This window comes from Xiphophorus couchianus, chromosome 7, assembly GCF_001444195.1.
Source record: "Xiphophorus couchianus chromosome 7, X_couchianus-1.0, whole genome shotgun sequence".
Classification (NCBI taxonomy): domain Eukaryota; kingdom Metazoa; phylum Chordata; class Actinopteri; order Cyprinodontiformes; family Poeciliidae; genus Xiphophorus; species Xiphophorus couchianus.
The window spans coordinates 21,467,398-21,492,574 of NC_040234.1; the positions used below are offsets into that span (position 1 = coordinate 21,467,398).

General features: G+C 35.7%; 1 protein-coding gene across 1 annotated transcript in view; it reads left to right on the forward strand.

Annotated features, from left to right (window-relative positions):
* LOC114147836 (ephrin type-A receptor 6) overlaps positions 1-25,177 on the forward strand; it is a 188,103-nt gene that overhangs the window by 95,300 nt on the left and 67,626 nt on the right. The window contains exon 5 of the mRNA XM_028022512.1: positions 2,310-2,645. Within this exon, the coding sequence (XP_027878313.1) occupies positions 2,310-2,645 (336 nt within the window). The remainder of the gene's footprint in view (positions 1-2,309; positions 2,646-25,177) is intronic.

The following is a 25,177-nucleotide window of genomic DNA, read 5'->3' on the forward strand; positions in this document are numbered from 1 at the left end:
ACTCTTTACTGCACTTGAAAGAATTGGGAAGAAAGTGGAATGTTATGGAACTTGTGAATACTGTGTTGGGTTTTAGTTGGCTTCTTCAGAGAGATGTTTACATGGTGTTTTGTTATTTAGGGAAGTTTGAACTTTGGTTTCCAACTTCTGTTGGATCTCAGATTGAAATATAATACATTTCCAATGAGAAAAACCTGGGTGTGAAAGTCAACAGAGGCCTTTCTTCTGCTTGTATTTTTGTGTTGCCCTGTAAACTCTCAACCTGTCAAGGATGGAAGGATGAATGGATTGATGGATGGATGGACTTTACATTTCCAGCTCCTCTGCATTATGTGCAGAGATTTTTTGTTTTGACATTTTGCTTCCAATTCATAATACTTTCTTCTAACATCTTGCAGTAATTTTAAACAAAAGGGTGTAGATATTTTATACATTCTTTTGTTTTGTCCTTTAAGCTGCAAGCACACCCATAATTACAACACGAAAACCACTCACAACTCAACTGTTTTCACCGTCACCATTTCTGTGTACACACATCATAACACACACAGCACTAATGGCTTATTGGTGACCTCAGGACAGTGTTTTGGTGAACAGAAAGGTCAGAAAGTCCTCTCAGCACTGGCTGTTGATAATGCGAGTGGCATAGAAAAGCTTCAAAAGCTTGTGCACTTCTGGGAGTATCCTTATTGTCAAAGGTGCTGCATCTATTGCTGGTGCCGCAGATGGTGCTGCAGTTATTGCTGAAGTCTGAATTGCTTTGACCAGCCATAACCAGCCAAACATTGCTGTTTATGAGAGAGTCTTGCTCAAAAGTGCAGACAAACAGCAGAGTAGCTGTTTCGACTGAGTGGTAGTAACTATCAACAATTACCAATTGTTTGTTGAAAGCAATACTCTGCTGGTAATTTTAAAAAAGCAATGAGTTTAGATCTCTTTTGCTGAATCAGAGCCGTCATACAAACACCAGAGTCACCCGTCTGGAGGAAAAATTGCAGAGTCTACAGATAGAACAGATGTGCAGCTTCACTTTCACATTGACAAATCTGCAAATGTTATCAGACAGCTGAAACATTTCAGGTAAAGAAAAAAAAATCTAATTTTCTTCAGCTTTTTTGGTTATTAGGTAAAAACTTCCTATAAAGAAAAGCTATAGACTAGCAGTTTAGGGTTGTTTCAATATCATTTGGTAAAATCAGTCAGTGGTTTGGTTGTTTATTGCTTTTGAACGGTTATGTTGACACATTGTTTAATTTTTATGACAGAATGTTAGCATTTTCTTCTGAAAAAAAAAACAACTCCTCTAGCAAAAACAATCAATCAATTTTCTCATGTGATCTTCAGCCAGTTTGTCACTAAACATCCACAAAAAGACAGTTCATTCCCATTTTAGGTGATAAAAAGAACCAAAGTTAACAGTCAGAAATGAAATAATAACACTTCTTTTTTAATCTTTTCCATACGTTCACTTTTACGTCATATTTCAGATGGCATAAAGCATTTTTGATTAAAGACTTCTTTAAAAACATATAGACGATTTCCACTCAAAGGAAGGTAAAATATGAAGACACTGTATAATACTGTTAACATTTTTTTAGTATACTTTTATACCCTGCAAGAAAACACAATGACGTGAGGTTCTTTACTAAATAATAAAATCTCTTGAGAGCATATAAAAGTATAAAAGTGTCTACGAGGTGCTGATGGTAGGATAGAGATGAAGGGGTTTGTAAATTACTCCGAAGAAGTTTAGAGTAGATTATGTAGAACATAAAACTTATGTTTTATAAAACATAAGTTTTATAAAGTTTATAAAACTCATCTTGGAGTGATTTTTTTCCCCAGTAATGCAATAAAACAAATCATATTCTTCCATACTCCAGAGAGGTATGGAGTAAGGCAGATAAGGTAAACGCTGTATGAGCTGTGACGTTATGCAAACATTTCAACAATTATGTTTTTAGTAAATTATCCAGTGTAAAATTCTTGCTGCAGAGAGTTTTGGCAACATAAAATAGCAGACTGTTCTGTTTTAATTTAAAACTGTATAACAGGGGAAAGTTCAAAGAATATAAGTTTACATGTAGAGAATAAAGTCGTCTAAGAACACGGTATGAAATTACGGAACTTTTATGTGAAATATTTGAGAAGGTATCCGTTATCTGTGTGTCTTGTTATGTTTAAACCACAAACTATAATGAATTTTATTATGGTTTAATGTAAAAGCATGTGAGCAGTAAAGGCTTGGTTCAGACCTGAACTGATGTGTTTGTTATGCATCAGTGATTTCTTTCTGTTTTTATCGACAGGCCCTCCATCTCCTCCTCGCAACCCGATGTTTAACATGAATGACACCTGCCTGATGCTGGAGTGGTCGCCTCCCAGTGACACTGGGGGTCGCCGGGATCTCACATACAACGTCCAGTGCAAACGCTGCGGCCCTGGACCCAACCAGTGCCAGCTCTGTGAGGACGAGCTTCGCTTCCTGCCGAGGCCTTTGGGCCTGACCAATGCCACTGTAACCGTCACAGACTTCTCATCACACGCCAACTACACCTTTGAGATTGAGTCACTAAACGGTGTGTCGGACATGAGTACATTCCCCCGGCAGGTAGCCATCATCACCGTCAGCACTGACCAGGGGGGTGAGTATATGAAAGTTGCAGTTGTTTACACCAACGCAGCGTCTTAGATCTTTTCTACCGCCTTCACTCCACTCTTAGTAACCATCCTCTCACTGCCTTGCCGCATTGTATTGAAATAAGCATAAATACGAGCTGAGTTAGATTGCTTTTAATGGCTGGAGGCTGAACACGACTGCTTTATAGCTTATTTGTTTAGCTTTGTCAGTATATTTAGCTGCCTTAGCTGATTTGCTTTAAAAGCTGGGTAGATTCTGAAAACATCTAATGTTTCTTAAACTACAAACTAGTTATCACCTCATTAGTGTTTCCCGATTCTAAAAATAAGTGACAGGACGGTTTCAGATTGTTTCATGACTCGTAAACCTCTATTTTTCTTACGTTGAGAATCTATTTAACTTTTTAAATATCTTCTAGAACAGTGTATGTGACAATTTACAAACACTACTGTCCCACACCTGAAATAGTTAACTTGACAGACACCCATTGCAAACACATTCCTGTCGGTTTGCAGTTGTATCTGAATTTAATCACTTGCATCGTAGAAGCCGTACTTTGACATTATATCCATCTGAGAAGGGATTGTTCAAGGACATCATATGCAAGAAATGTTTCTGGGTCTTCGATATCTGCAGAAGGGCATAACCAGAGGAAAGAATTTGGGAGAGATGGTGGTAAAGATAATGAAATACAATTTTGTTTCAGTCTGAGAGTGAAATGTCAATGAAGGAATTCAGATTTCTGTAGATGGCAATCGGTTATGGAACAATGTTCGCAACTTTTGTTCCATATAATTTGTTCTCACTTCATGCAAATGAAATTTTCCATCATATTTTTAAATTTATCTGAGGAGTTTGTAGTTTATAAATTCAAATTAATACGGAGCCCTGAGAAAGTCTGCAAGGAGTGTACTGAGATATTTTGTGTGTACTTTCTTGACTTGGTGAAAAAGGGCAGCAATGAACATTAACTTTGCTTTTCATGAAATATTTCATAAAAGCAGCATAGCAAACCTTTCAGCTAAAGGAATGAAGTTTCATTGATCTATCTCCTGTTTAACATAAAGGAATAATTCAGTATATTTGAAGGCCTGTTAAAAAGATGCAAGTTGATAACTTAAATGAAGTACTATTTAGTATGAATCCAGATTAACTTACGCTAATAATTAATCAATTTGAAGTCACTTTCAAAGCTGATCTTTGCAGCATAACAACATTTGGATCTTAAAATTTCATAAGCACTCATTTGTTTATTTTTTTTAAACATTTTTTTAAGAAATGAAACTATACACTCACATTGGCAATTAGCCTTAGCTTTTGAAACCTACTAATCAAAATTTATACTAAATGCCAACTCTTGAAATGTTAACTGCTTATAACATTTTCATTTTTATTACTTAGAAATCCTAAATTAGCCATTTGATGCATTCGTAGCCTCAAATTATTGCTTTGCAAGGAATACTTCAACTAGTAAATTGGTAGAAAAACTGACTGTAACTGGTCTCATTTCTGAATAAATCAGTCAGTTGCTTAATTTACAACATTGAGAACTTTTAAACTGTATGAACTTTCTGTCTAAATATTAACCCCTTACAGTCTGAATTTGTGTAGAGTGACAAAAAAAATGTGTGTTTTGTCTTGTCAAGCAAATGCTAAATTGAGCAGGTTGTTAATTTTATATAGCATATGCAAAATGTTTGGCAAGAAATGCACACATTAACAAAAATAGGCATGGCTATTCATACCACCAACTGCTAGATGGTAATTGATGTCAATATTTCCAATGCACATTCATTATTAACACATTTATAATATTATGCACTAACCAGCATTCGTGGGATACAGATGCTGCTTTGCATTTTGAGGGAAATTTGCACAATTAGTTGGGTATTTAAGAAGAAGTTTTTGACACAAAATTACCTGCATTTCTTGACGTTTGTATTGCTTAAAAAGCAATCGATTTTCTGTATGTTGCAAAATATGAAAGAGATATTTCTGTTGTTTTGGATTTTCATAGTCCAAATCATCATTTCCTGCGGGACTGTGTTTGGTTTATTGCATACTTATTAACTGTCATTTTCAAACAGTTTTTGTCCACCTCCCTATGCTTACCTTCTTTTTTCCTCGCTTGTCCTCCTCTTTCCCTCTCTTGTGTTCTGTTTTCAGACATGTTTGTTTTACCTTTCTTCTTTGTTCTCTCCTATCCATATAACCTGCATGTTTCTGCTGCTGAGAGCATCTGGGAGAAATACATTTTCTCATACAGCCAAAGCACATTAGCTGCATTATTCTGTGTCTCAAAGGACAGCTCTAGATAGTACATGCGACTCTGCGTTGCACACAGACTTTTTTATTTGATTAACATGCCTTGTTTAGAACATAGTCAAAGCTGGTCCCTTAGCTGTAGACAAGACGCATTTGAACACTAATATAGCCAGCTGCTGCTATTTAGGATCCTCAGGGGAGGAGGTAGATTTATGGCTCGCTGTTAGTGATAAACAGCCTAATGCTGTACTTTTAACACTGTTACGTTTTCAGAAAGCAGAATTTGATCAGTGCTGTTAAATTTAATGAGGATCATTAAAGGGGTATTGATCACACAGCTGTTTGTGTTGGTGTAACTGAACAATGTTCTTACCAGCCTGCATGCTGATGGATATATAAATATGGTGCATAAATATTTTAAAGTGTTTGTGTATATTTTACAGCGCAATTCTTGTGCTTGAGGAAGGGAGTGAAATGTTGGTGTTTTTTTAAATTATCTACATTTTGTCTCCTAATATTCTAAGCTCATGATTACAAAGGGGTTAGTTTAAATCCACTTTTCAACATTCTGTCAAGTTAGAATCACAAACTTTAATGTATTTTAGCAGGGTTTTAGGTGATAGACAAATGCAAAGTTGCACATATTTGTGCAGCGTGAAGAGAATGGAACAAGGTTTCTACAATTTTCTTCATTAAAAGTCAGACGTTTTGTGCATTTATCCTATGATTCTTTAAAATAAAAATCCAGCAACCAAATCTGGCTACATTCACACAGCTGCTCTTGATGCTCAATTCAGATTTTTTTTTCTTTTTTATTTGCTGAAATCTGATTCTTTTTGCATGTCAATCATATTTCTTGCAGATGCTACTCCAGTCAGATTTCAGTGTGAATGGCTTACAACCTCAAAGCGATCCAGACGTGCAGAATTGCAGTGCGTTTACAGAAGTAATAATGAATGTCACCGTCTATGTATTGATTTTGAAGTTTTTCAGCAATGGGAACTGATAGTATTGCCACAAGATCATAATAAGACAAGGGAAGCTAATAAAAACAAAAGCACAACTTTTAGCGATGGTCTTTTGTGGAGCATTTGAACAGAGAGAAGTCTGTTTGGATGCGTTGTTGGACCAGGAGAGGTGGGATAGTGAAGTGATTTGCTTCAGTGACATAGCCTTATTTTATAATCTCATAATTTTCAGCCATTATTTTCATCTGGATTTACCGTGTCTAGCGTCTTCTGGTGCAGAATAATAATGCATGTCTCACGCCAATGAGGTGAAAGTTGGATGAAAAGTGACATGACAGTACAGACTGCAAATGCTTTGAGAGTAATTGGATATGTATCTGATTTAATACCATATATGAATGTGGCACAAATCAAATTTTTTTCTAGCGTGAACAAAATTGTTATTGGGCCTTCCAGTTTTGCAATCTGCAAACTGGACATTTGGTTTTATGCTACCAATGACTTTGTTCTTTCCACTCTTCCATAAAAGCCACATTTGTGGCGCGTGCAACTAATGGTCGTCCTGATGGATTTCCCTGCAGTGAATCTCTGTAGTTCCTTCAGAGCATCGATGGGTCACTTCGCTGCGCCTCTGATTAATATTCGCCTTTCCCAGCATGGTAGAAGTTTGTTTTTGCAGTTGTGGTTGTAACATCACAAAATTGGAAAAAGTTTGATGCATCTAAATACTTTAGCAAGGTACTGTTTGTATCAAGCATACATTCTTTAGGGCTTCACACTTAACTAAATGGATCCTAAAATCTGATGCATCCATTCCATCTTGTGGCTTGTTGAGAAATGCCAATTTGCCTCAGTGTCAGCAGTCTGAAAGCTGCAGTTGCTTTTGAAAAGGTTGAAATGAGCTAAAGTGTGCCTAAGGTCAGCATATTCATCCCAGTCAAAGATAACCATGCAAACCATCAGACGAAAAGCAACATTTGCATGCAGCAGTGATATGCATGCATGCTTTGGCACAAACAGAACTCTTTTTCCCCCCCTCAACACATCCACCTAAACTGCTCTGTGATGGGCTTGTTTGGAAAAGTGCACATAAAATTCATATACACCATTAGCATAGTGTTGCCATCAGCAGAAAGCAGACAGCCATGTGAATTTCAGTGTTTTCAGGAATCTGCTGTAATAATATACTCTGACTATAAATAAATTAAACTCTGTCATTAAAATGCAGATGGACATTTTTGGTCAGTGATTTGTTCCAGTAAAGATGTGATTTGCTTTACTGAGAAGACAATAAAGAATTATAATTCACAAGGACAAACAACATCTGAGGTTTTTAGTGAGAAGATAATGTCCTCCAATTTGAGAATGAAATAGATGGCATATTTTAAAATTTCGACATGGTTTCTGAATTTACTCATTTATTGTCAGCTTAATGGCAGAAAGGATTCTCATTTTGCAGGGTGACACTTTTTTTGGTCTGATGTCGCTGAAGACGTTGGCAAAATATTTTTACTGAACTTTGCTGAAAAGATTAGTGACAGAGGCACATAGAAAATCAACAAGAGAACAAGTGGCAGACGTGGAAAATAAATTGAGACGATGGTTAAAAACAGGGGTGCCCAAAGTCGGTCCTCTGTATGTTTTAGTTCTGTCCCTGGTGGTAGTAGCAACCTTTTCAGCATGTCAGTGTTCTTCATAATCTAATGATTATAATCTAATGAGCCATCATTGGATCCAGGTGCGTTAAACCAGACAGAGAACTGTGATGTTCTCTGCAGGATGCCGACCCTCAAGGACCGACTGGGCACCACTGCTTTAACCCTTTCATGCATGAATTATGATCCTTTGTGTGAGGATTTTTTTCCAATTTTCCTTTTTATTTTCTTAAGGTATAAAAAGGGTAGGAAAAAAATGTTGTAAAAAAGTTTATTTTTTATTTTTTTAGGTGATCAATTTCAATCTTCTCCAAATACGAAGTTGTTATTTGAAAAATACATCAGTAGTATTGTTCTCTAGGGTTTATCTGATGTCACAATATTATTTTTTTTACCTGCAAGACTCGTCGACAGTAGAAGGAGGGACCGGGTCGGTTGGCATGTTTATTGTCTGTCTGCCATTTTGGATTTAACAAAAATAATTTCTTGCATTTGCAGCTGATGGCCAGTAGCTGATAGTGTATTTTATGATGCATTAGTGTCCACTTCAGTGGTCTGTGTGGATTTATAACATAAAAATTCACAAGAAGCACAAGAAAATAGCTTTTAGATAGCTGTCCACTGTAGTGACCGCTATGCATGAAAGGATTAAAAGGAACGAGAAAATTTGATTTAAAAAGGAAAAGTACTTTTACAAATGTGAAAACAGAAAAAGTATGGCAAAATAAGAGAAATGTGAAAGAAAACTCAATTTAAAAAGCAGAATAAAGGAAAACGATTGATTAAAAGGCTAAAGAAGACAAAGCCAGAGTAAGAACCAGGATAAGTTTGCTAACATTATGTTTTATCAAGCAAATAAGTTAATCCTAGAGAATACAGTTGTACCAGGCTTCTATACTGTTGCAGGCTTTAGCCAAGCTGAAACATTTTAACAAAGTATTCTGACCTTGCTTGCAAGACAGATACATGAATCAATAGCTTATTGGCAGAATAAATATGTTTGAAATAAATCACTTTGTGGGCATAAAATAACCGAGGAAAAAAAAGTTAAATTTTTGATTATGTAGTTAACTGTATTTTTATATCAGCTTTTAAATATCTGTTTATGAAAGACTGAAATTGCTTAAGTTGCGTCTCTTCCACTCTGTTAGGATTTTATGCTGTTCTCCCCTTCATTGGTTCTGACCTCAAAAAATGTTTAATATTTCATAACACAAATAGTTGTGAGAAAAGTTCTAAATAACCTGAAACCATTTACCAAGAAATGAATAAATAAGTCATAGACTCTATATTGACATTTATACATTTATTCATTGATGTACCATGTAGATGTTTTGGAAAAAATGATTAAATCAAACAGTTTTAGCTGTTTTATACAGTTACATGAACTTGCAAAATTGTACCGGAGATAACTCTGAAGTGGTCTACTTCACTGGACCCCCTGCGGTTTGCGTGCCACTCAACTTGCTCTATAGCTGACACCATCTCCCACACACTGCACGATGCCCTGTCCTCTACACCTACGCTAGGCTACTGTTCATCAAATTCAGCTCAGCATTCAATACAATCATTCCCCAGCAGCCGGTCGCCAAATGCTTCCTGCTGAGCCTCAACACACCCACCTGTAACTGGATTCTGGACTTCCTGACAGAGCGACCTCAGTCGGCGCGCATCAGCAGCGCAGCATCACAAACCATGAGGCTGAGCACAGGTGCCTCCCAAGGTTGTGAGCTCAGCCAACTGGTGGTTATGTCGCCTGACTGCACTGCATGAATCCAAATATATATTATATATATACGACACAACTGTCACGGGGCTCATCAATGACAGCAATGATGAGTTTTACAATAACCTTTTCCTGAATGTGACAAAACCAAGAAAATGGTGGTTGATCTGAGTTTTCAGCATATTATTAATGTCTCATTAACAGCTCAGAGAAAAAGAGTCAGGACAACCAAGTTCCTCAGCATGACTAGCGATATAAACTCTGACTAACACACGGCAACGTCTAGCTTGTCTGAGACGAGCGAACCTACCACATCCGATCCCGACATGCTGAATTTTTGTCTTCTCAGGTCTAAAAATTCCTCCAGCTGCATCTGATCCAAAATGGTGCTGTTCGCGTTCTGACTAAACCCAGGAAGATGGAGCACATCACCCAGTTGTAAAGTCCCTACTCTGGTTCCCAGTAGCTCTGAGGATAGGCTTTAAAATACTGTTGTTAGTTTATAAATCACTGAACGGTTTAGCACCACGATACATTGCAGACCTTCCAGAACCTCTCAGGTCTTCTGGCTCTGCTCTGCTCTGCATCGAGAACCAGAACCAAACGAGGAGAAGCACCATTCAGCTTCTATGCACCACAAATCTGGAACACTGAATGCCTTTAAATCTGGACTAAAAACCCACCTGTTTAGAGTTTCTTTGGAAACACAATCAATGAAACATTAATAAACAATCTGATGTGCAACGACAGCAAAATGTAATGTTTCATTGTTGACTTTGTATTTTTGTGTTCTTATGATGTAAAGCACTTTGAAATGCCTTCCTCCTGAAAGGTTCTGTAGAAATAAAATTGGATTTGATGCAGTGTAGTTTGGTCTACAACGCAGCATGAGGACAGCTGAAACGATCATATGGAGCACTCTCTCCTCCATCCAGAATATTTTTCTGACTTTGCATAGCCTCCACAATATTCACTGACCCCGCCATGCCTTCTCATAGCCTGAGGTTCTGAAGCATCAACCAGAACTGTTTGGTTCTGTAACACGTCTTTATCCCCTCAGTAATGCACACCTCTCTGTGCACTTGCACTTTAGATTGGCTAGACAGTCAGAATGAACCCTCCTTCCATCCACTGGCTCTTCCTCCGCGGTCGCAGAGTAATGCCACTTTTTGAGAGGTTGACTTTTGGGTGTTCTATGAAGTATAGATTTAGAAACAGTTTTTCAAGGTGCTGTGAAATGTTTTTTCCAACTATAAACATTTTTCACTCTCGTATTTATCTTTTAGGATATAAAATAGTCAAAGTTAGATTCTACTCTCAAGGAATTTCCCCTTCCTTGAAATCAAAACAACTGTTTTTATACAGCAGTAGCATTAAATGAATAGCATTTAGCATTTAGCAGCTTCCCTGTTCGAGGCAGCCTTTCTTCTGGCACCATGCCACGCTATAACTAACTATGACAAATTAGCCACATACCTAATTACTAGCTTGGGAAAATCACAATGATGTTTATTAGGCTGGGCATCATAAAGCGGCGTGCCTGTGCCCCAAGACCAAAGCTCTATCCTAGAGAAACACTAATAATAACAGCTATACAAATTGGCTGAGTGAAATGACCAGGGCCCCAGAGGTGCTTAGCTGTGATGGGGTGAAGAGGAAGGTGACTTTCCGTGGATTAATCAATATGGCTATCCAAAGTGCTGCAGCGCTGGGGTTTGGATACCGGTGTTTCCTGCCACAGACGATATTTGCGTGTGTGTGTGTTTTATAGCATTTCTCACTTTGTAAAGCCGTTTTTTTATTTCAACAAATACTATGTTGTGAGGACCCGTGCTCCTTATGGGCCCCAAAGCTTGGGCCCCACATAAAGAAGTGCTGTTTTTGGATTAGGTTATAGAAATGCATAAAATATGAAAGGTGAAAGCAAAGTCCTTGTGAAGAAAAATGTAATGTGTGTCTAGATTTAGCTGAGAACCTGACTCCATTATGGGTTAATAGGAAAAAGCAGCCACTGATAAAAATGCTGAATACATCATGTTGCTAACTGGGTTTTTTTCTCCTCTCTCTGGACATATAGTTGTGGGTGAGAGGGTTTTTGGGGGTCCTACATCTTCTAGCAATGAAATGTGTGTGTTTTTCTGTGGGTGTGTTGGAGTGCCGTTAGATTGCTGACACCGGCCTTGTGGAAAGAGCAGTCGTAAATAGAAGCTTCATGCTTGCTGGCTTATTAACAGTTGATTTATCCGACTCTCTGCGGGGAACACGCGCCCTTGGCACCCGAGCCCAGAGATCGGCCGCGGGGGGCCCCAATTACCCGATGTCGTGGGTATTTGAAGATGTGGTGAGGGGAAATCTGGTGTCTTCGTGTTACGAGCGTCGCACGCGCCTCACATTGCTGTGTACGCCAATCCCAGGGTCATCTTCATCATCACTCTTTCTCTTCACTGGCACACTCGCATTCACACCCACTCTTTATGCCTCCTGTGGTGGGAGATACAAGGGGAAATAATAGGATGGGAAAAATTTATTCGACAGCTCTCTTTCTCTACACTGATTTATCAGAGCATTCCCTCCAATGATGTGCCGTTATCTTTCTCAGTTTCTCTTGTCTCTCTGCTCCCTGCAATTTTTCCACATTAAGCACTGCTGTGTGTTTGACTTGTGTGTTCATCACACTGTACTGACAAGTACTAACATTATACTCAGTCATATTTTACAGGGTTAAGGCTGCTGTGACGCAGTGCTTTATTGCAGCAAGACTGAAGTTTTAAGACCTATTATTTAATCATAATGTTTGGCCTTCTTTTTATTCCTTCCCGTCAAATACTGCTTTATGTGTAATGCTGAACAAAAAAATCCTTGAAGAGGTTTTTCTTGTATTCTGTGCTAATTCTTTTACTCTATGGACGTATAATATCAAGTGGGTTCACGGTGTTATATTTTTCGACCGAATTATTTGTTTAGCATGTTCTATAAATGTTTTGATTTGTTTTAATGTTTCATTCTGAAACATCTGAATGTGACAGTTAAAAACTTTTTTGATTAGATATTTTTAGTAAAACACTCAAAAATCAACAAATGAAATGTTTTGCTGTCTATACTGTGGGACAAAATTAATTTTATAATCCTTTTCTGTATTTTTGTCAAATTTCTCTATGAAATATAGTATTTTTTTGTGCCAAAAGTGTGATTATGGGGAGTTGAACTGAAGCAGTGAAGTCACCAGTCTGGTTGTTTGTTCAAGCTGTTAAGAGTATTGAAGTACATAAATGATATATATATTATCAGTAAATATCGGTTATTGGCTGGAACAGCAATTTTAATATTTCGTATTGATATTGGCCTAAATGTTCCCTATTTTAAGCTCCTTTTAGCACAGTTAAAAAGAGAAGTTGTAAAGTATAATAAAAAAAATTGCAAATGTAAATTTAAATAATTTTTATTTTTAATCGTGTAATCTCACTGAAATTTTTAGAATTACTTTATTCACCTTTTTCTAAAAATCACAATTTCCGCAATGTCTTTAAGGTCTTATGGTTTAAGTAAAATAAGAGAAGTTTGGTATTTTTCCATTTTATTTCTGTGAGGAGTTTGATCTGTTTATTATGCTTTGATGCTGCGTTTTCCAGGGGTGTAAATGTCACGGGACAACTGGAAACTATTTCCTAATCAAAGTGAGAAATACAAGAGAAAACGAAACTTGGTTCTGTGTCAAACAAGACTGAGTAAAAACCCAAGGTTATATTGTTATATTAGGGGGTAATTATGTGAGAGAAACAGCAATAGTTTTAATGGTGTGAGATTATGCTACTGAAGTTAAATATTGTATTAATTTGGAATTTGCCTTGAGGCTTTTTACTGATCTTTACCAACAGATGTCAGCTACTGTGGGGGGCGATGTTGTTCTTCTGGAATAAATCAACCTACATGTTTGACTTAATCTCATGTAATCACATAAAATATGATAAATTAGATCTCTGCAGAGTTTTCACATGATTTTGGTCTTGGACAGCACTTCAGATTTTTCATGGAGCAAAGAGAGAAAAATGTTGACTTTTTCCCGGTTTCCAGTTGTGCTGAAGTAATGCAGTACTGAATCTACTCATTGCTGTATTTGGATTTTAAATCCTACAAAAATGACTGAAATGAGAAGTAAGTGCTAATGGAGGAAGCTGAGCATATAAATGTTGCTAATTATTGTAGTAGGTGATGGAATTAATAAATGTTGTGATGTTTTCTTGAAATGTTAATTAAAACTTCTGTTCCTGTGAATATTACGTCACGTCTTTTATAATGGTTAACACTTACAGGTGTCAATTGTTTTAGGTAAAAATGGAAAATTAACACATTTTATGAAAACGAGTCTTTGAGGCAACACATTTAAATTACATGTCATTAAGATAAAAATAATCCTGGATCATGGTTCTAGATAAATATCCAAATATTTTAGATAACATTTCTCAATATCAATTCATATCTTTTTGAAAAGGTTATGATTTAAAATCTCCATTTCTATTAAATGTTAAATAAAAAGACCTACACTAGATTCTTTTATGCTAAAGCTGAAGGACCAATCTGGTCAATTTTGTGAATAAACTTTATTAGATTACTCGTATGTTCTCTTGTAGTGGACACAATATTGCAACACTTGAACCGGAAACAATTTCTTTACTGGTAAAAACAATAAAGTTATCTCTCAAGTGTGAAACTGTGGTGGTGAACATCACAATGATCCTTATTCAGCATCTCAAAACTGTGTGCATTTATTACGTTCAGTTTTAGTCTTTGGGGAAATATGTTTTATGGATTATAGTGTTCTGCATTCTCAGTCTATCTTTGCTGTTCTCTTGATTGTTTGCATTGTTTACTGATAAATGCAGAAAACAATTGGTTTTGTTTTTTGTAATAAAGAAGTTAAAAATGTGACTTGGAAAAAAATTCAGGATGAATAGGAATCAATCACGTCTCTCTCCTCATCTTGCTAGTCCTATGAATACCTCTGAACAACAGCTAATTCTGCATCCTTCTCTAGCCCTGCAGTTGACCAAAGTTATTAACCAAATTTAATTTTTGGTTAAATTACGACAACCCCTGGTCGGCCTGTGATTGTGTGTCGGCCCACTGGAAATGTCCCAGTACGCCAGATGGCCAGTCCAGCACTCAGTACTGGACTGAACTAGGCCAACCAGTTCTGCTAAACCAATTAAAAATAACAGACCTTTGATGGACATACAGTTAAACGCAAAGTTATTAATATTCCTGGAAAATTTATATTTAATATTATTTTGATCCCATAAGAAAATATGCGGACGCTTGGTGGAAGATAATGAGTTTATGTACAAAGAGGATGATTTTTTTAAATGATTTTAACAAAATCAGCATGTTAAAATTATAGCTTTTCCCCATCAGTTTTAAATATAAAAGCCTTTTAGGGTTTATGACAATCAAACATGCCCTACAATTCCTTACTATCTGAGATTGAAATCACTCTAATCTCCTTCCTCAGATTTTGCAGCAGATTCTAATCAAAATGTTAATATTAATTCCAATTATAGGAAACATATTGGAAAAATTAATTACTTAAGATTTACCTCTGCTTACTGGGATGGATAATTTTGGACTCATTTTGTACAACTAAATGAGTTAAAGAATCTGATCTAATCAACATTCAGTGTTGAACTTTCCAAAGTATTTTAACTAAATAAGATTACCTTTCATAATAATTTTAATCCATTCCAGCTACAAATGGGTTTCATATAACCAGAACAACACAGTAACACACACATCCATTATTTTTGGAAGCTAGTTTAGTAATTTGAAGGAGTTACCGTGAGATTTAAATTAAGGTTTCATTTTGGGAAAATCATTGATTCCATCTTGGTTTGATTCCAGGTCGGTTTTACAGTGTATGGGAAGAACAGTGTGTTCTTTTTGTCCTATTATCATTTTGATCAAAATGCCTACTTTTGCCTGCTGAAACAAAAAACCACAAAAAGAACAGCTATTAATTAAATGGTAAGTGTAAATCTACCTGTATTTTAAATCTAAAGTATGTTGTATAACACGTTTTTTGTTAGAGTAACCTTTGTGGGTTGAGTGCACTTCAAAAGTGTCTGAACTGCCATTATGGCTGCAATTTACTCTCAGTGCTCTATTTCTGGTTGTGGCCTGTGAAGCCCTGATGAAACAGGCAGAAGCTCATGACAGCTAGGATCTCTAACCCTTCATGCCTTTTGGCTCTTGCAGCTGCTGTCAACTGTCCTGAATGATACTAACAAGCAGCTGATAAGTCTGAACATCCACCTTCACTGACCGACAGAGACCTTTCACAAAACACGACACAAAAAGAATTCATAATGTGTAGTGAACGATCAGTTAACATTTATTGTTTTACAGCCAGAATATGTCAGGTTGATGCTCCATGCGATAATTTAACTCCAGCAAGCAAGAAGAGGTAACTACTGTGCAGATATACGAGATCTCTTTAAACTGTCAGTCAGGATACCAGAAATAATAAAAAAATTGATCGCTGTAATCAGTCAGTGCTGAAATACATATTATTCTGGGCAATAAATTGTCCCAGAAATTATTGTCAAACTGGTCTCAAAACAATATTATTGTTTTGAGACCATTTTTAAGTAACATACTGTTGGTACATAATGCAAGAGCACATTCTCAAAAATCAAACGCTCAATTCTGATGAATATTTCACACTGAAAACAGAACAGAAACCACAAATAAAATGAATTATAAAGTCTTTGTAAACAAAATTTTCCTTCGGAAAAAAGAGCTGGTTGAGACCAAACCACCAGACTGAAGCTTTTTGTTATCCAGCTTTTGGTGGAGAAAGAGAGAAAAACGATAAATCATGCAAATGGTAATTATTGAGTTTGTTTTAATTTACAATGTGATTCATTGATTTATTGATTCATTGCTTATTGCGACATACATACTGAATGACTAAACTGTTTAAAAATAAATTTAACAAACAGTTGATCATTTATCTCCCTGTTTTTGTCTTGTATTTTTCACTTCAGATTTACATATTCCACTCTTTTTATCGCTTCCAATACTTTTTTAAAAATTCCTGCCTCTAGTATTCCCATTAATAAGATTGCTTTTATGAACGGAACTTGACAAGTTTTATTTTGTAAAGAATTTTAACACATTCGAATTCAGGAAAATTTCATTGTATTATGCAATAGCTGTTTTCAATTTGCCTAAATTAAATGAACTGTTACGTAAAAAAACAAAAACTTCAGATTCCGTATTTAATTTCCCTATCTGTGTCATCTTTAATTTTACTATTTGCTGATGTTTTTTGGGCACTTTAGCATTTTTTTTTTTACAACACTGTCCATATTACCTTTATTTCATCCCAATTATATTCATGTTTTTCAATTGTAAATATAGTAAAAAAGGGATTTTTACTACATGTTGTACAGGTAGGATTGTGCCGCATTTGTAATGTCTGAACTTTGCTGACCTTACAAGAGCATTTCCTCAGAATATGTCAGCCCTCTAGAAGGTGTGTGTAGAAAATTCAACCCAATATCCTGCGGTCTCTGTGCTCACTTCCCATCTTCCCTGCCGGAGCCTAATCAGTGTGGAAGCTGAGCTCGGCCTGCTGATTGGTGGTGGATCTTTGGGATGAATCACAGCAATGAAAGGGATTTTGCTGGCACAGAAATTCTTTGTGCTTTCTGAATACTCATTTCCTTTTTTTCTGTTTGAGTCATCATCCAACAATGCTATTTATTTCATATTCAGATATTTGCTTTGATCACACAAATTCCTTTGCTTTTTACAAAATGACAAAGATGATCTCTTTTATCCTATAAGGCAGTTGAGCTTTATAGCAGGGGAGTCAAACCTAATTTTTGTTTTGGACCAAATCAAGATCATGAATGCTCTTTAAGAGCCAGTTGTGACAGAATGTATTGATAAAACCTGCTCACAAACTGGTAAAATGTCAATGAATTCTTAAAATTAAATAATATTGACCATCTTTTTGGTCCCTCCAGGATTTTGTGATACTTTTTGTGATTTTAGATTTTTTTTCTTAATTTGAAAAGATTTATGACAGCAAATGCGACTTTTTATTACTCGCTTTAAATCATGGACTATAATCTGACGTCAATTAAGGCTCATGCAGCTGTTCAGAACAAGTAAAGTGTTTGACAATTTTTGAGAAAAATCTGCAATAAACTGCCAATAATGTATTAATGCAAAAAAAAGAAGTGCAGGAATTTATTCCATTTGCGTGAATTTCAACAATAATTCTCAAGAAACTGGAGGGATTGATTGATATAATATGGCAGTAAACAGATAAAAACTGCATTAATTTGATTGATAACATAAAATTTAAGCACACTTGGTATTTAGTGTAGAATCTGGAGGGCCGCATAAGAAGCTATGACGGGCTGGATTTGGCCCACGGGCCTCGAGTTTGACACATGCTTTATAGTGAAGCTTGATTCCTTTATTCAGAGGAAATTAGTGTTAGTGATGTGTCTGGTGTTGCATCTCTTTAAAAAGAGTTGCAATTTTTTAGTGAGAGCTGCAAGTACAGGTGCAGATGTACAGGTTGTGAAATCTAGTGGGTTTGACAAACCTATTCTAGCTCATATATGCACAGCATCAGATCTATGCTCCACATCTTTTATAACTTTTGACAAAAGTTTACTTAACACCATTGTCATAGTCAACTTAAATGTCATATTATTTTGGGCTTTTATTTTGAATTTTGGGTGATTAGGCAGCTTTCATCTTCAAAACCACACTCTTTTTCTTTTTTTTTTATCAGAAATGATGTAGCTCATTTGTTTATTTATTCATTTGTTTTCTTGCCTTCAGTCTACTTTGAAGTGTGTAAATTTTTAATAAGGTTGAGGTAGCAATTATTCCATGAGCTCACTATTATTTTTGCTTTATCCATCACAAAACCTGTTGTGGTGTGTTTGGGATCTTTATTCTGTTGGAACAATTTTGTCAAAATCTTAACTACCTTGCTGTTGATTTGGTGGAAAATGTGAATGAATTTAGAGATAGTGCTTTCTATTTTTCAACCTGTTATGAGTAGAGCTGTAGGATTACTGGCAAAATAAATAAATAACTAGACAAGTCGATGCACTGTGATGCACTTTGCTTTGTTATTGGAAAAGAGCTTTTTAGATTTGAAAGCCTTATGTTGACTAATCCAAACAAATCTCCTCTCAGTAAAACGAGAGCAGAAAAGCTAAATTACTCTAGCAAGAGACTTGGTGTATTTGTTAAAAGTATCTGCAAATTTTAGTCAAAGTTGGCGGTGTTGATCTTGGAACATCTTTTTAGTTGACAACTTTACAATGCTTGCTACTTGACTTTGGACAGTAGCTCTGGCGTTTCAGAATCTTTTGGTTTATGATAGTTTTGAACCTTGGTGGTTCTGATTTTGTACTCAATATCCTAACTAAATGGTGGCATTTTGGATCAGATGAGTTAAACTTTGACTCAAATGGTTGTTACAACTGAATAATAACCCAAACCAACATGGTTTTGGAATGAAAAAAGCAGAGTACAGTATCATAAAGTTACTGTAATGGCCTCAACCACAACAACATTAAGTGTTAAAATATCTTTTGAGAATTGACTCAATTTATGGTTGTAAGAAGTCTGTGGTTTTTCAGCAATTTGTAAAAGAACGTTTAAACCTGTGCAGCAAATTTTTGCTCTTAAAATTCATTGATGATGTTTTTTGTATAATCATGCCACATTTAAAAAAGGATGGTTAAAATGCAACATCAAAATCCAAAACTAACATAATATTTATGTCCCCGGTGCGTGGGTGTGACGTCATGACCAGCGTTTTCTGTATGTCATGGTCATACATACTGTAGTTTAGTAAGACATAAGCTGCTACTTTTTTCACACACTTTAATCACTATGAAGTGGTTAATATCTGGGTTTTTACAAAACATTTTTCGAACATCTGGACTGCTGCATGATGACAAAATAATGGTTGTCAAAGCAACCTTAGAAAGCATCTCTTTTCTCTTTCTGTTCTTTTATTACGGCTTAATTTTCTTAGAAAAGAAAGCTTCTGAATTGTGTCACGATTTTCACACTAGTCAAACTTTTTTGCCGGACTCGCTCTAAAAACAGGTTTCAACTGCTGCATTTAGCATTTTATCAATAGGATCTGTTTTTATAGATGTTGGCTGCATTAAAGGTGAGTCATGCACCAAAATAAAAAATGTGAGGAGACATTTCTGAAATTATATAAATCTGCGAAGACAAGGAGACACTTCTCTCTGTAAAACATGATTAAGATATTCAAATAAATATAGCTGTTAAGTATACATGAGTCAGATTTATGTCTTTGTTCATTTGTTATCAAATTCATCACTATGTGAACTGCATGCATAATCCCTTTTTTGAAATGTCTCAACACAACGTTCTTCCATGAGAGTTTGAAACATTGGTCAGCAGTGCACAAGTTCAGAGTAAATGATGGAGGATTCATAAAACCATGTATAACTTCTCCTTTTATTTTTTGTCATAGCTGCCACTTGAAGTCCGTTAATGGCATCATATTCTAAATTGCATACTTAAAAATGTGCATTTGATTATAAAGAAAAGAAAAGAGGAATGTCTCATGAACTCATGAAAATTAAGTCAAAAACATTTTTAACATTTCCTACTCTTCTTTTATCTGGGCGTATGACCTGCAAAAGTGAACAGAAAGAAAGCCAAAGTTAGTTAAAATTTTGTTTATTCAATATTTTGTTTATATTTCTTACATTTTGATTGGTTTTCAACTTCATAATCCACATAGAAGTCTTTTAAGAGTCAAAATAAAAAATCAGCATTTGTCTTTTTTTATATATAATCTACATCAACAATCTGAACAAAAATGCTTTTATAGCAGTCTTCAAAATTCTCCTTTAGCATCAGTTGTTTGTCAAGTTGCTAAGAAGGAGTGACTCTTCTCTAAATGTAGCAAAATATACTTGTCCCGTTTACAACATGAACAAGTGTGAAATCTTTTCGCTTTGAATTTTGATTGACATTTCTGTCTAATACCTTACCAATACTGTCAGTATTAAAACATTTTTTAAAATAATTTAAAAATGATCAATAGTGTTGCAGTCTTCTGAGATAACTAATTGTACAACGACCCAAGAAAGAAACATTTTTCCCGGTTTCTGGTAATGCTAAAACAATGAGTAACATTATTAAATATTTTTTCTGATGTTTGTTTATGTTCACTTTGGTTCATCAAGCGTCTCTTGTCTTTATTAAGTAGATGCGTAACTTTCAGCAGCTGGTATGTTGTACACTTTCATAAGGTTTGTAAAGGAAAACAACTTTGAAACTCTTCCATTAGTGTAAATGCTTTGAGAGACGTTGTACATGGTGTTCGGTGTGTGTGTGTAACCCGGTTTACTCTTTCTGGGTTCTCCTGACTTTTATTACAGTTAATTCCTCAAGGCGAGTGTGTTGACCTACACGCTCGTTATAAGCAAAGCCTGTCTTTAGCTCTATTCAAAGACTAAAATATTTTTTTTGTTATTTCTTAACACTAGTAGGACTGGAAAAAAAATGTGTCCTTGTAATGTTCTAGTAACTATAAGGCTGAAATAATTGCACCTTTTTAAGTAAAAATGAATTGATACATACTGAAAAACGTTAAATTTTTAAAGGAACAGTGGTCCTTCAACTTGTACTCTGTCCTTTTTTATACAACGGTAAATGTTTTCAAAGGAATTTAGAAATTAGCCACAACCTTATAAATCCTTGGCCTCAAGTTGTGTAATTTCCTAGTGTACTGACAAAAGTCCAATGTCAGCTGACAAGGTATGTTATTTCTTTTCTTAATAAGTCGTTTTCCATCAAAATGTCAGAGGTAGCTTTAGTAGCCTTTAGCTTTGATTATTACACTCATTCACAGTCACACAGTTTTAATAAGCTTCTGTAATGTCACAAGATTTATTTCCATCCAGTGTTGCAATCATTTTTGATGTATTGTATTGATGATGGGAAAGTCTGACTGTTAAATCGCCAGATTCTCAATGGGGTGAAGATCCTAACTCCTAAGTGACCAATTGTTTCTAGGTTTTGTTTGGCAGTTCTTTACACAATTACAGCTGTGTTTCCACTTTCCTTAGATGGTTTCTCTGCTTGATGTATCCTAAAGATTTGAGCCCTTTTTTAAACAGACTAACATCTTTTGGTGGTGTTGGACATGATTGGTCAAGAAATAAGAAGCTACTTATTGCATCAGCTAGAGTTAAATAACTTTTTAACACCTGAATTACTCAGCAGTTATGCAGTACTTGTAAGAGTCTCAAATCCTTATGCCTAATTAAATTCAGGTGCTGATGTCTTTTAAATATTTTATTTTCATTCAAATAGCTGGATGAGTTTCTAAAGGTGATGTCATATGAAGAAGAGGCTTTGCGTCCAGCTATGTTTTTCACACAGGTTGATAAATTGTGTGTTTTCTTATCCAGACCTGCTGTGCTTATCCAGACACTTTGACCATTTTGCAGCTATTTGAAACGCGTAAACAGCACACTGTGATGAGCACTGACACCTTGCTGTCACTACAAACATGAAGACTTTTACTGCTTTAACTCCCAAGGCACTTTCTGAGAGTTACACATTTTTTTTGCTGTCTTGTGCATTTTAGCCCAAAGCATGACAGTTTGTTTTTTTTTGTTGTTGTTTTTTTACTATAATTCAGAAACAGTATTGGCTGTAAAGTCAAACTTGGAATGACATACAGCATCTTGCAAAGGTGTTCACAACCACAAACATTACTGTGTTTTATCAGCACCTTCTGTAACAGACAAACGCAAAGCAGCATATAAAAGTGAGGTGGACAAAAGCGATGCACATTTCGTCAAAAAGTGGCTGATTTTCGTTCATTAAATTTGTAACCTGCCTAAAATCCAGCCAAGCAACTGCCTTCAGATTTGAACAACTTGTGGAGCATTGTTAAATCCATCACCTGAAGATAGGAGAATATATAAGCCTTGAGAGCTCTCTATTCATAGTGAGATTAAATTACACACAAGTGGACTCTTCAAAAACCAGATGGTTGCATTTGAAGTATTATAGTAAAGGGAGGTCAAAAGAATGCACAGATTTTCTTTTTTTTTTTTTTTTTAAATATTAAGAGCTTAGACCAATTTCCTGTCACAAGTATACTTCTTTGTGTTCATCTATTATATGAGGTGAAAAGAAAACACTAACCAAATATGATCAAGTTTTAAGGGGTAAGACTACTTTTGTAAATGTTTTAGTCCAAATGCCTGAGCTTACATTTCTTGGAAGTTTTTTCTCTGATTATGAACAGATATATTTGTATGGGGAGGTTAACACAACTGTCTTTAAATTACTGAGAACAGCATTGGTCGACATCATCTTGCATAAAGGACATAAAACATTTATATTGTTTTGATTCTTTTGCCCCGTTTTGCTCATTTAATATCACAAAAGCGGAATAAATGCATTCAGCTCAAAGATATTCCACCTTGGCTGAAATATTTACTCAGCTCAGTGACTCATTATCACAACGTATGGCATAACATTGGAGTGAATTATTTTACACTTTTGTTTGTTTTTTTTTCTTTTCAAATTCATGCAATAGTTGTGACACTACTGTAGGTTTGTGTCCCATTTAACTTCAAAACTTAACAAAAATTGCCTGGTTTTGTCACAACAAAACAGAACAAAAAATGTTACATGACCTTTCTGTTGGCATGATAAAACATATTTACTTAAAACCCCCAAATAACCTGTCAACCTTTGAGAAAAGATCAAGGAGATAAACTGAGTTTTTTTTTTTCAAGAATATTGCTGCATTCGTATAAAAATTAGCATGATTGAGTGCACTTGTCAGGCGACACCGCTGTATGTATTAGAGCAGTGGAGTGCTGTGCTTGCAATTGTTCAAACAGCTCTGTATGCACAAACACACCCATGCACAAAAATGCATTAAAAGTACACAACAGAGCTGTGTGAAAAACCCCGCACCTGTAATGAAGTGATAACGCTGAGTAAGACAGATGCACACAAAACGCACATATACACCCACACAAACACAAAGCCATTATGACTACAGCTGTGTTTAACTGGCGGCGCTGAGGAGTCATGACCCTAATGGGTTGGGATTGTTGCATCACTGGTGATTACTACTGAAAGCCTGTGATATATGGTGCCTATAAACAGACAATAAGGGAACAAATTCACTCTGAATCATGATCTGAGATAATACCCTGCCAATATATTTACAAATTAAAGCCATCTACTTATCATATTGAGGACATTTAAGTTTAAAAGCTAATCTCCCACCATTTTCTTGGTCATTATGCTCCCAATGCTTTCTTTTCTGTAGTTCCATTTTTATTGTTCAGAGTCTATATATCGTTTATATTGTAATAGGCAAGGCAACTCAAAGCGCTTAAGTTAACAATATGCACTGACAAATCAGATTCAGATTAAACTGATTTTGGAAATAAAATCAAGTAAGCTTTGTTTTTAACCTTGTTTTAAAAGGTTAGAGCGGGAGCAATCCTGGAAGCATATTCTACATTTTTGTTGCATAAAAGCTGAAGGCTGCATCAGTATATTTAGTTCTGAGTCCTACAGTGGTTAGTATGTTTGATTCAAATGACTTTAAACATCTTAATGGTTTATAGCATTGAAGAAGATTGGGGACGTAGTCTGGGCTTATACATCACCAACTTGTTTTCTGATGGTTTTGCTGCATAGTTTGGCAGATTGTGGCATAAATACTGCCATTGTTGCTGTTTTCTGTAACAGCAACAATTTCTGTTGCATTTAGTTCTTCCCAACTAGTCTTTAAATTACTGTGAAATTGTTTATGTTGCCATCAGTGATGAAATAGACCATTACTAAGTCATTGTCTGATACTTTATTAAAGCTGATAAAATCAATGCCATATAAATGCCATATTTGCTTGACAATTTGGTAGCTTGCTGCTTTTTATCAATATATCAACTAGCTCACCAATTACTCTCTGGATGTCAGGCTCTTCTTTACTTCTTCCCTCTATGACTCAAGTTTTTATTGACTTCATCATCTAAAATAATTCCTTTTTTGTGAAGATTTTAATGAGATGCTTCTTAACATTAATGATCCATAAAAATGAATAATTATCTAAAGTGTGTGTAGCAAGTAAAGTAGTCCTGAGCCACTTGAAAGAATGTCCCTTAGTAAATGTCAAAGATGAAAAAAGCATTTAAAGAACTTCCAAAGAAAGCCGTCAAAGCTTTACATGATTTTCATCTTACTTACTTCTTAGTTTTAAAGGAAACTTCAGAAAAGTGACCCTTAGACCTGTGCTTCTGTGCAGGAATTCCTTCCCCTGTGTGTTAATGCCATTCAGACACCTTATACATTATTGATTGAGCCCCCCGATGGCAGAACGTCTTAATGTTTTTCTCCAAGTGTCACGTAGAAGTCACATCTATTAGTTCTTGTATGTGTGTGGGGGCATTAAACGATCATCTGATTGGTTATTCTGCTCCATGTTTGTGTATGTGTGTATAAGTTTAGCAGCTCCACAGATGGATGGCACACGAGCCTCAGTGCCAGTAAATCCCAACAGACTCTCCAGTCCTGTTAACAGAAGGTTTTCCTGTCAAAGTGTCCTTGAGTAAGACAATCAAGCTCTGCTTGGTCACTTATGATAAGTCAAATAAAACCCTCCACAGTGTGAATAAAATATTTTGTGATTATCCTTGCTCAAAGAGACTCTGAAGAAGCAGACAAATCAATCTTGTCAAACTGATGTCAAGTAACGTTTCCTCTAAAATGTGTCGTGACTGACAGGTAATACAGTCCATTCTTTAATTTGGCTTTGGTTCACTATTAGGCACTGATTAGCAAGCATTTCAAATTCAGTCAAAAG